The sequence below is a fragment of the Corella eumyota genome, chromosome 3 (assembly GCF_963082875.1).
Source record: "Corella eumyota chromosome 3, kaCorEumy4.1, whole genome shotgun sequence".
In the NCBI taxonomy this organism is placed as follows: domain Eukaryota; kingdom Metazoa; phylum Chordata; class Ascidiacea; order Phlebobranchia; family Corellidae; genus Corella; species Corella eumyota.
The window spans coordinates 5,497,772-5,514,284 of NC_137492.1; the positions used below are offsets into that span (position 1 = coordinate 5,497,772).

General features: G+C 32.2%; 1 protein-coding gene across 1 annotated transcript; it reads right to left on the reverse strand.

Annotated features, from left to right (window-relative positions):
• Positions 1–1,017: 1,017 nt before the first annotated feature.
• On the reverse strand, positions 1,018–11,339 carry LOC145744491 (uncharacterized). The gene is made up of 8 exons (XM_082562333.1): positions 9,364–11,339; positions 7,588–7,680; positions 5,487–5,762; positions 5,190–5,363; positions 4,651–4,911; positions 3,482–3,652; positions 2,879–3,059; positions 1,018–2,752 (listed from the first exon to the last, which is right to left on the reverse strand). Exons 1-8 carry the CDS (start codon positions 11,227–11,229, stop codon positions 1,371–1,373), a joined length of 4,404 nt encoding a protein of 1,467 aa, XP_082418459.1. The 5' UTR covers positions 11,230–11,339; the 3' UTR covers positions 1,018–1,370.
• Positions 11,340–16,513: the final 5,174 nt, after the last annotated feature.

A 16,513-nucleotide genomic window follows, 5' to 3' on the forward strand; every position in this document is an offset into this window, starting at 1 on the left:
GTCTAAACTATTTTTATTAAAAAAAAACAGTTAGCTTTAACGTCCATTGGCAAAAAATATCCATATTTTTGTTTTGCTTCCATTTTAGCAATCTACCCTATACATACCTATGTTGATCATTTCTCTTCTGGTAAAATCAAAATTTGGTTAACCAATATTTATATAACATTCCTCAAACAATAAAAAAGTAGCCTCACTTTGATTTTATAGCAGAATTTTTCAATTTGAACAATAACTCTGTTTAAACTTGTACTTTTGCCTCACGTAATACACCTTATTACGGTGTGCCATTGTTGCAAATTTTCTATATATGTATTAGACTGTACAAGTGGTTTATGAATTATAATCAAAGCATTGTGACCCATATGTAGTTAACCGTATACCAGCCTCCCAACAGCTGTTTACTTAATTCCTGATAAGGCAATCGAACACGCTTTAGGTAAGACAAGCGCATATTTAGTAATTAGCGTTTTTTTCTCTTGAAAATCAGTAAAAATGTCTGTCCAGCATATTTGTTGTTAATATAACATGAATTGAAATATTTCTTAATTTACAATTTAATTGTTTTTAAGTGTTTTACATCTAATGTTTCTTTGGAAAGATTTCAAATAATAAATATTAAAATAAAAAGCGTTCTTGTATTATTTAACAACCAAGACAGAGGTGTAGCTTAATAGGTTTTCTACACAACGAAACTACATTGTATTTTTAAGATTAGGTGTTTTTGGTAAAAAAAATCTCTTTTGGAAATGGATATTTTTAAGCAAGATTTCTGAAGGACATTTTTTTAAACATTAAGGTTTACTATAATATCGTAAGTTTAAATTTAACTTTTTTTATACCAAATTATATAAGCATATGACGTCACGCTACCTTGAGATTTTAGAATAAAAATAGTATTTTCTTCTAATTTTATCTTTTTGAATTTGAATTTTTCGAACTCAGTTTTTACTTCTTAAGGTCAAAAAATTTATGATAAATATAAAAAATGACGAAAACTTTACTTAGCGTATTTTTAATTGCAATAGAAGTAACAAAATAGAGCAATCGAAGAAATAAGGTCAAAAAAGTAACAAAAAAGTGTTCTTAACAGTTGCCAAACATAAAATTTAAAAAAAGAGACAGTTTGGTACAAAAATGTCGGTGTGTCAGTGTGAATGGGATAAAACAGAAAAAAACATTGCAAATTGGAACTAAAAAATTGTAAATTTTGCTAATTACTTTGACAAGTGTCGTATTTAAAATGCCAGAACAAAAACATGGTATTGTTTTGTTGGCACCAGCCATTTTTTTAATAAAAATGTGCGAAGTCTAGCAGCATCGCCAGTTGGCATTCGAAAGGTAAGAAAAATAAAAGGCAAAAAGAAAAATTATGCTGATGCCTCCATGACGTCACCGAGCCACATTAGCCCGTCATCGTCTGTGACGTCACAAGTGTTATAATCGTTTTTAATTGAAACGGAATCTAGTAAATAGTTCACAGTTTTAAGCACATCTTCCTCGTCCCCTCGAACCACAAACGCTAGATTACTGATGTCGGGATTGGTTGGCGTGACGTCACCAACTGAGGTTAAAGAATTTTCCGACACGCCGACAAGAGTGGTGTCAAAGTCTTCGGCGTTGTCCTTAGGCAAAATCGGCTCGGGTGCGACATCTCGCGGTTCCAAATTTTTGAACGAGATGTTTATTTTAGGCGTTGATGACCAACTTGATGATATTTCACCCAGTTTAGGGTAAGATGGGATAATTAGGGGGCTTGACTGTGACGTATGCAGCGGGTGGTGGGTAAACTTACAGGATTGATCCTCCTCCTCCACCATTGGAAAAAACTGCGAGGTAAAAGAAGAAGCAGGGAAGTTGGGTGACTCCAGTAACCACTGAGGAGGTTTGGAAAACGGGACATTGTCTACTGGCTTTGAGAGGATGTTGTCGTCACTGTTTGATGACGTCAGTCGTTGTTTGACCTCGTCTAAAGTATCCAAGGTGGAATCATTTGAAGTTAACGAATTATTGCTTTTGGCGCTGTATAAATTAGGGGTCGACCGGGTTGGGTGAGTTAACAGCCGGGTGCTTTTCGGGGGCGTTTGGTTTGAAAACCGGGGGTCAAAGGAGTTTGCGATTTGAAGAACCCGACCGCTCGGGGGCTTATTACAACTTTTACTTCTAACTAGAAAACTTTCGCGTTTTGGGTTCGAGCCATTAAACTTACTTCGGATGGAGACCGACAGTCGAGATATATTCGGCGAGGCGTTAAGACTTTGCGACCGCCGACAGGGACTCACTTTTCGTTCGTCATCTTCTTTATCACGTGACTGATAGGAATCATCGACTGAGTTATCTTCCCATTCGTCGCGCGTTGCTTCGGCCTCCGTAGCAGCTAAGCGTTTTCTAAGAGATATCGAGTTTTTCCGTCGAGTAAGCGGGGATGGGAGCTTAAACTTCCGGCTTGTCGATTCCTTCTTCTCGGAGTTTGCTGTCTGAGATAAATTTATTGATGTATTACTACGATGCCTAAGCCATGGGCTTGTATGTCCGCTATCGCTCTTTGCTGACAACGAACGTTTGATCGAAGCGCTTTTTGATTTCAAAGTAGATGTTTGTTCTGAAGTCGAAATTTGATCTTTGACTAATTGTAATTTGTTAATCGCTTCTTCTATTGAGTTGAGCCATTGCTTTCGGTCGTGTTCATCAGCAGCAATTAAGGTATAAGAAATATTTAAAATCTCGCAGCGAATTCGAAAGGAGTGCTTAGCTGTAATCCAAATATAATTTCATAAGTTTTTTTTCCCAAAATAAATTATTAAATTCTGAAAAAAATTTTAATCAATTTTTTTGTTTTAAAAATTCTGTCAAAATTAAAAAAAAATGCATGACCCACCTTTATCGCTACTCAGTATTCCACCCCTAAACGACCCTCCTAGTTTTCCCCCCTCTTCCGAGTCGATTGACAACGACCTTAATGTGAGGGGTTGTCGGTAAACTTGGTAAACTAACTTCCCCCCTCTGGTAGCATTACGCGTTAATACGATCACCAAATCGAAAAGAAATACCTGAAGTTTCTGTAAACAAAAACAGAAAAACAATAATTTCAGAAAATTTTTTATTTTTTTAAAACAGAGTGAAAAACGAAACCAATTCTTTGGCAAAGTGAAATTATTAATACTTCCGCTATCAAACTATAAAGGATTTTGATTGGTTTTATTTTTGTCACTTTGTAGTTAGTCAATGCATGTGCCTTGCACTTATATTTAATAACAGCATGGAGATATTTGAAATTGTGCGATTCTATGTTAATTTTGTACATTTTTGTACGTTTATCAAGCTGGTAAAAATTAAATAATTAATTTGCTATTTTAAAAAAAAAAATTATCAAAATCCTTTTTTACCAAATTTTATTTAATTTTTTTTTGAAATTAACACACCGAACCGCAAACAAGCAATTTTAACCCTGGTTTATATGAACGAGAATCTTCTAACTTACCGCTCCTCTGTTGTTTTTAAGTTGTCCTGAGCACACCAACGATCTACAATCCTCCAGTTCCAAACACCGCTGTTTGTCGTCCAAAAACTCCAACTTATCGAGGACAAAACTGGCTTGTTGGTTCCCGGTGACGTCATCGACTCGCGATATGATGTCGTTTATTATGCCAAGCTAAAAGCGATAAAAAAAATTTTAATTTGATTTTTTGAAAAAGGTCAAGTTAAAAAAAAGTTCAAACCGTAAAATTATTGAGGGCTATGGGGACCGTGAAAGTAACATGAACAATATGTATTAAATATTGTTGTTACAAATAAACTGTAAAAGTAAAAGTTACTTTGAGAGCCAAAAAATTAACATTGTCAGAATATAATCACTTTAGGAATTCATTTATTAAATAAGACTTTTAATTGCTTCGAAATTTGAAATTAATTACCTCATCGCATTTACAAATTATTTTATTTACAATAACCACCCTTTAACGTTCAATAATAAGCAGGTCGTGACCAATTAAAACGAAAACTTTGAAATTAGCCTTGTTTTTACTCGAAAGTGTGTAGGATTAACGTTAAACAAAAACATCGAGTGACTTAAGCTAGATAAGGCATTTGTCGCAAATTTAACACAAGTTTTTATTAGTTGGTTAAATTAATTCGACTAATGAATGATTTTATTAAAAGGCAATATACAATATTATTAATATCAAAAACTGGTAAAGCTTATTTCAACTAGGCTAAATTAATTAAGATTATTTTATTTTTTAGGCTGTGAAGTCGACCTTCTTACATCAAAGATAAACCAAAAAAAAAAAAATCAATACTGCGTATGACCTTAATCAGGCCAATTCTTTTAGTATTTTTTAAAATGATTAATAAAGACATGATTTCAAGAAAACATGTTCAAAAGACGAGTAATTAATTGAACACGGAAGTAGATAAAGTTTACAAAAATGTGATACAAGCTTCATCATTGGCAGTTTAAACGCAAACAATACGCTTGGCTTAGTGACTCAGACAATTGTGTTTAAAAAAAAAAAAAATAAATACAAATCTAGAAATTTGTATCAAATATTTAAACTGTTAAACGGTATTTAATCTCCCAAAAAAATTTAAATTAAAAAAAAAAAAATTTTTTTTTGATTAAAACCCATTTAAATTCAACAAAACCCTTACCGCTTGTTCAATATTGTTTTTATCCATGTGCTCATTCCCAGTGGCGTTTAAAATATTTTTCAACAGCAGAGGGTACTTAACAAGCCGAGAACGCGGCAAGTCCAGATACGACCACAAGTCTAGTTTTCGACTAAACGGAGACTCAAGACATCGCTGTAGAAAATCGCGAACCCTGGCCTCTCTGGATATTACTTTATCGAGCGCTTCTTTGGCACTTGATTGGTTAGCGCAATATTCCTCATAACCAACCAGCGTTGGGAACTATAAATTAAACACATTTTTTTTAGATTAAATTTTTGAGTTTATTTCGAAAATAGTTTGAATTATTAAGTGTAAGTGACGATGGGACATTTTAATTTTATTTTAATGTAAACTGCTATAAATAATTTAAGAGAGCAGAAGCTATAAAATTTTCAATTTATTAATGCTGCGTTTGCCGTTTTTACATGACCTTGTTTTAGAAAGTTAACGTAAAAACCTCAAAAAAGTAAAAAAATCACAACCCTAAATTTCCCCCCCCAAAAAAACTCAAAATTTACCCAATCAATAAAAACTTTTCCGATGGTATCTGTTCTGCCAGATGACGACCTCTCGGATTCAAGGAGTTTAAGGAGGTTCTCGTGAAGAGGAAGAAGGCAGTCCAACTTCCCGAATATTGTGTTTACTTCATCTTCACTCAACATTTTAAGAGTCACCATTGAGTCGCGGTAAGTCTAAGAAAAAAAACTTAAGTTACAAAATTGTTTTTTATTTCTTATGATGCAGATTGCGTTTACTAAAATTTAATGCTAAAAACATTAAAACATTTTAAATTTTCATTATTTTTTTATAATTACCTGTTTGGCCATCTTTAAATCTTGCACGAGGTCACATTCTCCCTGATATAACTCAAATATCGCCTCCTGTCGCTTAACTTCTTTATTATTTAACCCCGACCGATCGAAGGTCTCGCACCAAAGCCGACTTCTCCTATTTTTTGCCTTCCCGCTGTTGCTGGTACGACCCGGCGTGGAACCGCCGAGACTCGAACTCGAGACGGTAGAGTTGTTTTGCCCAGGTGCACGGTAAGGTTTACAAGGTTGTGCGGCAGATTCTTTGAAACTGGAGGACCTCTGCAAAAAAAGTTTTAAATTAATTTTTGTTACTAGTTTGTAGCAAAATAAGTTATAACACTACTAAAGTAAGCGTATTTTAAACTAATAGGTTATAGGGTATTAAAAATAACTTAATTTAACTCAATTTCTAAGTCAATTTTATTTGCTAGAATCAAATCAGTATATTTTTATTTGAGTCAAGCAAATTATTTTTTTTTTAATAATATTGGTCACAAAAACTTATTGGCATTATTAACTTATACTAGATTATTGAGCGGATATGACGTGACTTATGTGTTAAGACAGGCAGAAAATTAAGACTGATTACTCTACCAAAAATATACAAAGTTTTTTTTTCCAAAAATCGATTTTTCTATCATTGAATACATTTATTTTAATCATAATGACAAAAGCGCTAAAATTTAGAATCAATTGTGACTTAATTTTAAATAAACCTCGTCCTTTTTTTAAAAAAGCACAAAGATGGAAATTAAAAATTCAAACAGTCTTTAAACCTGGTCAAAAGGCCGACTGTGTTTCACCTTGTAAATTATCATAATATTGGGTGAGCTGTTATCGAACGGCCTAGTTATCCAACTTTTTACATCAAGCATCAAGAAATAATTTATATTCTTTAAATATTTAAATAAGACTTTTTTAAATTAAAATTTCTAAAAAAAATTTCAAAATTTCTCTTTTCTAAAAAAATTAATAAAACATTAAATTAAAAATGTATTAAACTCTTTACTAATATTTGACAGTCTATAGATAAATTCATAAAGATCTAAAAATGGTAGCTGGTATACCTTAGCTCTTAACACTATATGAGGAACATTATTCGATCATAATAAACTAATTGTACTGACCTATAAGACCACGCTTGCGAAATTGTCTAAATATATAAATGACTCCACTTGCTATAAAGTACAAACCAGGCTATTACAACCAGTTAAAAACAAAAACACACGTACTAGCCTACATAGACTGTATTTATTTTAGTATTGTTTACATCTTTTTAAATGAAAACAAGTTTACTAACTGCTTTGGTAATTTTAAAATAAAATTAGGCTCAATTTAAAAAAAAAACACGCATCGACATTTGGTTAAACCACGTCTATTTCCCTTACCAGAAATAACCCTAGTACAACTCATGTTTTTTCCACAATTTTAAAGGGCATCGCTAGCTAATTAATTTCTTTTCAAATGATTAACGCGTTAGCCTTTTTGCTGTAAAAAAACATGCAAACAACGATATCAGTTTCGAAAGGACATGCTGGAAAATAGGCCTTTTTACTACCGAAACTGATGTAATTCTTCATGTTTACATAAAATTCAACTATAAACAAAAATTTGATCTTCCCTTTTTAAAAACAATACGGTTTTAAATCCACCCTCATTACATACTAGATCAACTAAACTCAAATTACTCCTATATAGGAAAATTAATAATACTTAACGAGTGGGCTGCCTTTCTATAAATATTTCATACAATTAAATCTAGCAAATTAAATGAATAGGCTTTGATAAATTAAGACTACAGTACCGATATTAAAAATAAACCTAGCTAACTAGCTGCTAGCATAAAAACCCCTATTATATGTTACAATCTAAATAAGCCTAATTATATTTTTTTAAGGATTTTAAAAATTTACATGTTATTTAAATGCACTTTTACTAAATTTAGTCCTCGACGTGATTGAGATGTTTTATCAGGAGCTGGTAGCTGATAAACTTGACTCTTTTACCTCGTGTTTTAAAATAGAAAGCGTTTGGATTCACTTTAAAAATCGATATTAAACCAGGATATTGAACGTGTCAAAACAGCATGTGCGAGTTGACTTACCTGTAGTTTTCCTCTTGGTTTCCCGGGCGATATTAGATTGGCGAACGAGGCCACGGACTTACGAAGGTTTTTGACCCGTTTGGAGCCCTGGTCCTGCAAAAAAAAATAATTAACCAATTGTTAAAAAAATAATGTAAAAATTTTGGTTAACGTATTATTGTACGGTTCTTTTAAAATTTTAGAGCCGTGAAAGTAAAAGGAGATGTGGCGAGAACCGTAAAAGTAACAAGAACACTATATATTTATTATAGAGATTATAAAACAATTATAACCCATCATTAGATATATTGTTATAATTGAGCTAGAGTTACGGTTTATAAAGGTTTTTATATACATATTAAAAAAAAAGTTGAATTATAAATATAAAATATAAAATACATATGATTTAAAATAAAATTTTTATATTATTTTTAAAATCGTATTTTCGTTAACAAGTTTTATAATAGAATGCAAAAAAAGTATATAATAAGTAGTTTCAAACTGGATTAGAACCAGACATAATAATTAGTCTCATGAGATAATAAAAAGGATTTCTTTAGGAAATTAATGTAAGTCTCATGAGTATTCTACAGCCTTATAAAATTAAATTTAAAGCAGAAATAAAAAGGCAAAAATTAAATAATATTAAAATAAGTTTACACTTTTTTAAAAACAATTAAATTAACGTTTATATGTCATGTTAGTCTATAAAAATAACACCGTATTTTTGTAATCCAATTTTTTTGTGTTTACACGGTCTTACGTTAAGGCCTTACGTTAAGGCCTTTAAATAATTTAGTTCGTCTTATGCACAATTTACCGATAAGGTTTATACCGCTACAATTAACCGAAGAAAAAAACGCCAAGGTTCTGAGGCCAGTAATGTGTAATTCCTATGGGTTTAGGTAATGTAGCATATGTTAGCTGATAAGATGAAGCTTAACAACAGACATATCTGGTTTCATGCAATTTACATGTCATTGTGATGTTGAATTTAATTCTAATATGTCAAAAAGGTTTACACATGTTGAGTTGTTAATGTACAGTAAAAAGGTGTCATGACCAATTTTCATTTCATTTATTGTTATAATTTTACACTTATAAAATAAAAAAGTTAAATTTTTGAAACATTTTAATTTAATGTCATTTATTTTTTGTTTTAAATTTTAACCAATTTTTATTAAGTGAAATCAAAAATGAATGTCTTAACGGATTACTCTTGAACGTAATACATTTCTCAATTCAGAAAGTTTAGCTAATAATACGCAAGACTACATCAAAAAGACCTCGGGGCCTTATGTGCAGCAGCCTATAATTAAAGTCGGTATTTATTCAACCTTTATCGTTAGTCCGAAAACTTAAAAAAAATACGAACTTTACAAAAAGCAATACCTTATATGGTTATACAAGCGATATAATGCCGGGTTTTGTTTAGTTAGTAAAATCGACGAAATGTAATCGGTGAATTTTAAATTTAATCACGTAAATTCTCCAACGTTAATGAGAATAGTGACTTTTTTACAAACACACCTACTTTAACGAGGATATTAAGAATTTATTATTATTTTGTGGTGTTTTTCACAGTTATATTTTTACACCGGATTTTCGCTAAAACGTAGTGGTTAATATTTGCCAATTAAAAACAACAAGTTTTTTTACTGGTAAATTCAAAATTCAAACTAGTTATTAAAAATATTTATTTATGTTTTGTTTTATTTAACTAGTTTCTTAAAAGGTAGATTATAAACATATAAAAAACATGACTTTATAATTTTTTTTTTTAAATATACTTTTTACCTGATTTTGAAAAGATTTGCTGGAGTCGCTGCTGGTCCCCTTTTTCTGGTAGGCAAGATAAAAATTCGACAATTCGTCATCATCCAACAAAAGATTCGGATCAATTTCTTGAAAGCGGCTAATATCACTTAGATCGCCAACACTCGTGCTATGCAAACGGTTTATGTGGTCCGAAAGCGCGGCTAAGTTTTGCGACTTTCGAAATTCGGCCAACGAGTTCAGTTTGTGATTTGGAGTGTCAAAGTTAAGGGACATTGTCTGAAAAGCGCGATTTTCTCGGGACAGCATTTCTGTGCTCTGATTTTTCTTTTTCTCGCTTTTATTTTTGTGTCTTCTTAATACTACCCCGGGAAATGCAATAGCGCGTTTGATAGGTGAGTCTACAAGTTGCGATTCATTTTGCAGGTGACTAGAAGGTACAACAGTTTTTGATCGTTCGCGCGTGATATTATTACTTTGTGGAACCTGCAGTAAGTTAGCCGGATTCTCGTTAACCGAAGTCAAGCCTCTGGTTGGGTTGGTTCTATCGCACAACTGTGGAGTTGAGGTAAAAAATGCTCTCCGCTTTAACGAGCTAGTCGGGTACGTTTCTCTTTGCGGCATTTTTCGCGGTAACGTTTGGTTAACATTATTTTTTATTTTTTGTAACTTTAGCGTGGATTCGCCCAGTTCGTAACTATCCTCGATCGTAGAACCACTCGTAACTGAACTATCATCAGGATACGACCCCTTTAAATGATCGTCAAGGGTGTGCAGGGACATACAAACCGGGCTGCTATATCGTTTATTTATTGAGTTTATAGCGTTGTAACTGGGCAAGTTAGGGTCCGTGTCGACTATTGATAAGTGCATTTCGCCACAAGTGCATGCGATTTGAGATAGCTTACATGAATTGCAATTGTTCAACATTTGATCGTTTCGCCTATCTGGGATACGAACTGGGGTCGTCGAGTTACTTATTACCGTACCGCTGCTGGTCGTCGAAGTACTGTGCGAGCGCTCGTGGTTTTTGTCTTTAGAATAATTTAAAAGTTCAGACACAGTTGATACGTTACAAGATGGAGAATTAAAGTTCAGTGGCAATGATGATGACGAATTTTGTTCCGATAAAGAACCACGCGATAAGCTATTTTTCGAGTTTTTCTGAGTTTTCGAATTTTTGGTTTTCGAAGTTGGGTCTCTTTTTCGAAAAGTTGCATCGTTTTCAGGAGGACCGAGATTGGAGTCGATGGAATGTTTTTGAGAATGTGACATCGTCGGTTTACGTAATCGCCTAAAAAAGTCCATGGTTGAAGTTCGAAAACGAGTTTCTTTCGTAAATTCAGAATGTTCTGTTGCGGACCTATGGTCACGCGTAAGGGTATGGCTCGCATTGTGGGGTAAAATAACTTTACGGGGGTTTTCCAGATGGGTGAACTCCCCTTGCAGTTCGTCTTCCCTTGTGAATTCCCCTAATGTGTACGCCCGACTCGGCTCTACCCAGGACCAGGGCCTTTGCAATCTACTGGAAGAGGAAGACGCGGAAGACGCAGTCCGGGAGCTTGATTCCGACCCCGGAATTCGCATTCCCGATTCTGACCGTCTGGTGACCCGGTTTTCGGGGTAATGGATAGGAGCATTGTTGGGTATATTGTGATGGCTATTAACTAACACTACTGCGCATTCCACGTCCTTGGATTTCGATTTTTTGAGCTGCTTTCTTTGATTTCGTTTCTGTTTTCGACTTAATGGCTTGCTGTCCAACGAGTCAAATTCATCTTGGATCACTTTTTTGTTGTTGTGTTTTTGTTCGTAAATGCTGGGCTGGGATTCGACTGTTGCCTTTTTCTTTTTATTCTTGTTGGAAAAAAATCGTTTCATCTTCATTTCAGTAAGGCATGTGACGTCAATAATATTTCTTTTCGATTTTTGTTTAAAAACTTTAATTACAAAACTATTAAAACCTTATAAAATGCCTAGCGTCCCAGAAAGTTTTATTTTCTGTTAAAATAAATGAGTTATTAGTAAAGTCAAACAGGTAAAGCATTCAGATTAAATTCTTTTAAATGCATGGAGATTAGCCACACCACCTAAAATCTAAAAACGCAAAAATTAATATTTTAAAATACATTTTATGTAAATATTAGTGTTATAAAACTGCATGCACTGCCTTTAATTAGGATTTACTAAATTAAACACAATAAATATAATAACAACACACCGTTAAAACATGCCATATTAAATACCACGCGCATACATTATTTAAACACTAGTTAGACAACGTTTGTTGTGCAAGGTGACGTCACGCCAGTTCGATAGTGAAATAACGGAAGTGATGTCACGAAGCGTAGCCAGTGTGAATCTTGCAAAACGTAAATTTTAGAGAGCCACGTGATTTATTACAATCGCACCGTCACTGTGAAAACTTTCCTGTATCGAACCAGAACTATTTTAGTAGCTCAAACTAATAATTTAAACCAAAAAATAAACCATTTAACAGCTTTGTAAAAATCTAGTAACTCCATTTTTTATTTCAGGTGTTATGTAACTGTCCGAAAATTATTATTTTCAAGTTTTAGTATTTTTTAAAATTTGGTACTAATTTTGTAAAAAAAAAGAATATTTCACGGGTTTAGATTTTTTTCTAACGTGAGAAAAAAGGAAATTATCCTGTGATTGACCCCATTTCCGTTTCCTGATTACCTATTATTACAACACAGCTAACATATTACCAAAACAAATAGATTGCGACAATACTGCAGTTTTAACACGACCAGACCCGAATTACAATGTAACATGTATTACTATACATACGTGAGACAGTTGACAAAATACCTTTTCACCGGAAAATGTCACATGCTTATTTTTCAACAACATAATGTAAAACCTGATGACATTTAAAAGAAACAAAAGTTTGCAATAATTTATATAAATAAATCCAATTAATAATTTAATTTAAGTTTTATATTGAAAAATGCCGGTCCAGAGATGCAAACAGTTTTAAAAATATTAAAATTAGATTTTTGTTTGAATTTAGGGTTGTAAGACTGACATTTTATTTTAAATTTCGCCGGAAAATGGAGACCGGAAGAGTAAATGTTAACAAATTCAGTGGTTGACTTATTTTCCATAGCTGTCTTTCCTGCTAATTGTTAACGAAAATTTATTAACTTTAAAAATTTCCGTAACGGCCAACACGAAAACAAGCTCGTTAGAATTATTGCTACCGCAATACCACAACAAATAGGCAGTTGAAACGTAGAAATAATTTATGACGTCATAATACAACAAAACAACGTGCTGTTAATTTCCTTTTAATATGTGGGCCGCTTCCGACTTTGCCAGTCGAGTTTTTTAATTACAGAATAACAAAAAATAAACTTTTGGAACAAAACCCAAGTTTAAAAAAGTGTGCAAAGAATAAAGCCGGTTTCTCGTTAGAGCCATTGTCTACTTAAAATACTACGAAGTTATATCAATTATGTCATTATGCGTACATTTCCAGCTCCCCTTTAACAATAACCTCGTAGCTAACGAAAACTGTACGGTTCATTAATTCGAGTTGCACCATTTCGCTCGAATCTGGAGAGTGTACAGTGTTGTAAATCATAATTTAACTTTTACAAACACTTAAGTTGCTATATTTGGGGACTACGCAATTAAAAATAAGGATTGCACCTAACAAACTACAGTTGCAATGTCGTGTATGTAACGTTTACAACACCTATTTGTAAACACGGTCTGCTGTTATATTATGACGACATAGAGCTGTAAACATTCAAGTCAAAACTACTAGGCTTTAGTTTATTTAACATCAACAAACCACAACTCAAACAAAACCATTATTATGTAGCTTAATTATATTTTGAAACAAATGCAGAAGTTTAATCAGGAGTAGTGACTGTGGTAAACAAGATAAAATAATTTTTTTCAGCATTTTTAAAAAGAAAACAAGCGGTTTATAAAGACACACCACAATTAATTGACCATTACAACACAGCCATAAAACAACGCATTGCCCCTTATAATAAACTGAAAACAAAACGGGCAATAAAAAAGAAGATCATACCAATGGCACAGTTAGAGATTATTGTGGCTTTAAAAAAACATTTGATATTTACCTTTCTGATGACAACTTTTTACGACGATCGGTCATTAAAATATACACGTGCGTCAAATAATTGTCGTTCTTGTCTGAATAAATATCCACGCATTTTATAAACCAAACCTTCACAACCTTTACCATGCAAACAAAGACATTACGTAATAAAACAAATCCCAAGCGGACAGAACATTAGGGTCACAAGCGTTTTTTTAAATCCCTAAGGTCCAGAGGAGCTAATTTAAAAGTTTCCTAAATTTCGTTTGATGTTTCAACTAAATTACCCTTATTTACATAAATTATCACATTTAAATTTACCATTAGAAAAAATTACTAAATCTAACATTGTTTAATAAATGAACTTTAACGATACACATTTTTTTAGAAAATGAGTTTTAGTCTGTCAATCTATTTGCCAAGTAAATTTTGCTCTTCATTTCTCAAGTTTTACCTGTACTACTGTTTAGTGTTCGTAGCTGCCTAACAAACTAAATTGACAGCTATTTTTACATAAGAAGAAAGTACTTTCGAACCATTAATAAAGCTTGAATTTTATTTTTCACAACTACATGTTGATAAGCTAAAAAAGTACTTAGTGTTTGCTGTTCAAATATCCCATGGATACGCAAAAAATGTTAGTTCTATTCTTACTAACTAAAAACTGTCCTGTCAGCCTGTATACGTCTAACACGTTTGGACTTGTTCCAAACAGTTAGGAAAACTCATTTTAGTAGCCTAGACAAGTGTTCTAGCTGTCTAGGGTAAATGATAACTAACCCGAGCTTAGTTCGATCATAAATATTTGATAACCAACAAGAAATTGCTCTAAAAATGAATATCACTGAGCAAAACAGCTGTTAGTAATACAAAACGGTTAAGTGCTGGTTTAATTCAAATATTAGAAGCGAAGCATAATGGCAATAAAAAGAAAGTCCGTAAAATTTTTATATTAATACTTCAAGCTTTTTTATTGGTTGTAAAATAACTCGTAAATGTCCAAGTCCTTCCATAATGAAATCACTTGAATTTTTACTTACTGAAAAATAAATCATAAAGTACTTTGCTCTGTTCGTCTACTACTACTAACTAGTAAAACTCAATTTGAATCAAACAAAACAATTTAATTTGAACAAACCTTGCTTTACAAATGCCTCGGGCACACAAGTTAATAAAGACGTCAAGCAGAGATCTTCAGAATAAGCGAAAAATCTCGTGGTCCGCCAATGACGATAAAACGACATAACAACCAATTTTGTTTACCAATGCGAATAAATTTGTTCAGAACAAGGTCACAGCGTTCAGAAGGAATATTTTTTTAAAATTTTATAACCTAAATGAATTTAAATGCAAAAACATTTGGCACAGAATGGAATGATAACACAATGGCGTGATACGTAAATTACGTCACCTTTTTTTCTCCATTAGTAAGTCCAATAATTTCGAACCTTCGATTAATTATCAATATGGTATTTATAAAACGATTATATAGAAACGCCCGCTATAACTACAAATTAAATTTTCTACAAGTTTAAGGGAAGTTTTCTTTTTCCCACTGTTATGAACCTTTAAAGAGTTAAAACATGACATTCAGTTCCTTAAAAAAACTTTCTATTTAAAACGAATGTGTTTCAGGTCAGAACACAATTATTCTACCTGTGGCTTTCTATTTTTGAATAAAAAGGGTTTGTTGACCAATCATTTTTTATACATTCAGTACTCAAAAACATACATAATAGGATTAAAAAATAATAATTTAATAAAAAGGATATATCAAAGTGGTTAATATTTAAGATTATTTGATGTTCAAATAGTTATTTTCTGCGCTTTGGAATATTTTCTACAAACAAACCAAGCCATATTTCATTAAAAACTGTACTTCTGCAAACATACTAGATAATACATCTTGCTTGCAGAAATGACAATATAACAAAACAAGCAAAAACTTTTAAAAGAGACATACACCTAAACCCTGTTCAAGTTATTGATTCTGTTAAAGTATGGCACTCTATTTTAAAGGGCAGTTTTTAACCATAAGTATTTTTAATAGAGTTTTTGAATCACTTTCTTGAATAGTGTTCATGTAAGTGGCAGGAAATATTGTAGCGTACTTAAGTAAAGCGTTAAGGGTACTTATATCTGCCATGTCCAAAAAACAATTACCAGCTAAATGAACACACAAAAGTACAATTTAACAGCATACTAAGCTAACAAAGGCATTCTGAGACCAAGGCATAGTAATATAGTTACATTTAGTTTACAACACAAATTAGGCTTGACCATAATATACAAACTATAACTATAAACAGCCCCAAAAAAATTAGTAGTTACATGACTCAAAACCCTTCTCAATACGTTGCTTTGCACATAATCTGATATGAATCACTAAGATTACAAATCATAAATAATTTTAAAACAAGTAACATGCATATATTTAACCTAAACTTACTAAATCTTAATAGCCGACTAATATTTTTTGAATGCTGCTAACATGCCAATATGTCAATATACTGGCAAATTAATGACTTTAATATGTTAATGACGTACTAAGCTCACCATCACCAAGTTGCATGTTGCATCAAGTTTAAACGACTACAATTGTGCAGATTTGTTAAAGTTGTTAAAATTCTGATTTTTTTTTAAATAAAAAATAATTCCTTTAAAAAAAAATTACATTAGTAAGCGTTATTAGTACAAATATCTTGCTTCTTAGACAGTAAAAAGTATATTTAATAACATAACTTCTTTCTAAACGCGTAATAATTGCAAAATATCGTTTAAAGAGTCTAAAAAAACTTACGTGAAATGTTTTATTTAATTCTCATTTCAAGCGTTCGCGTACAATTTAAATACAATAGAACTTCTAGCGGAAGTACAACTTGAATCATAGTCTGTCAGTCAAGCGGATAGTTACAACTACAGTGTTGTCAAATTTATTAAAACATAACTGCAATTTATAATAAATAAAAAATTTAATATTTTTCAATAAAAATTAAATTTTAAACATCAACTGGTATCGTAAACAAACTTTTATCATTTGCGTATTTTAGTGTATTTTATTGGTATTGTCTA

Bases quoted from the DNA above. Each gene is read 5' to 3' on its own strand.
- LOC145744491 (XM_082562333.1), bottom strand. From the start codon at position 11,229: ATGAAGATGAAACGATTTTTTTCCAACAAGAATAAAAAGAAAAAGGCA. The intron at 7,681-9,363 runs GTAAAAAGTATA...TTTTTTTTGCAG, and splicing joins GCAAATCTTTTCAAAATCAG to GACCAGGGCTCCAAACGGGT. The intron at 4,912-5,189 runs GTAAATTTTGAG...TTTAATTTATAG, and splicing joins GAAAAGTTTTTATTGATTGG to TTCCCAACGCTGGTTGGTTA.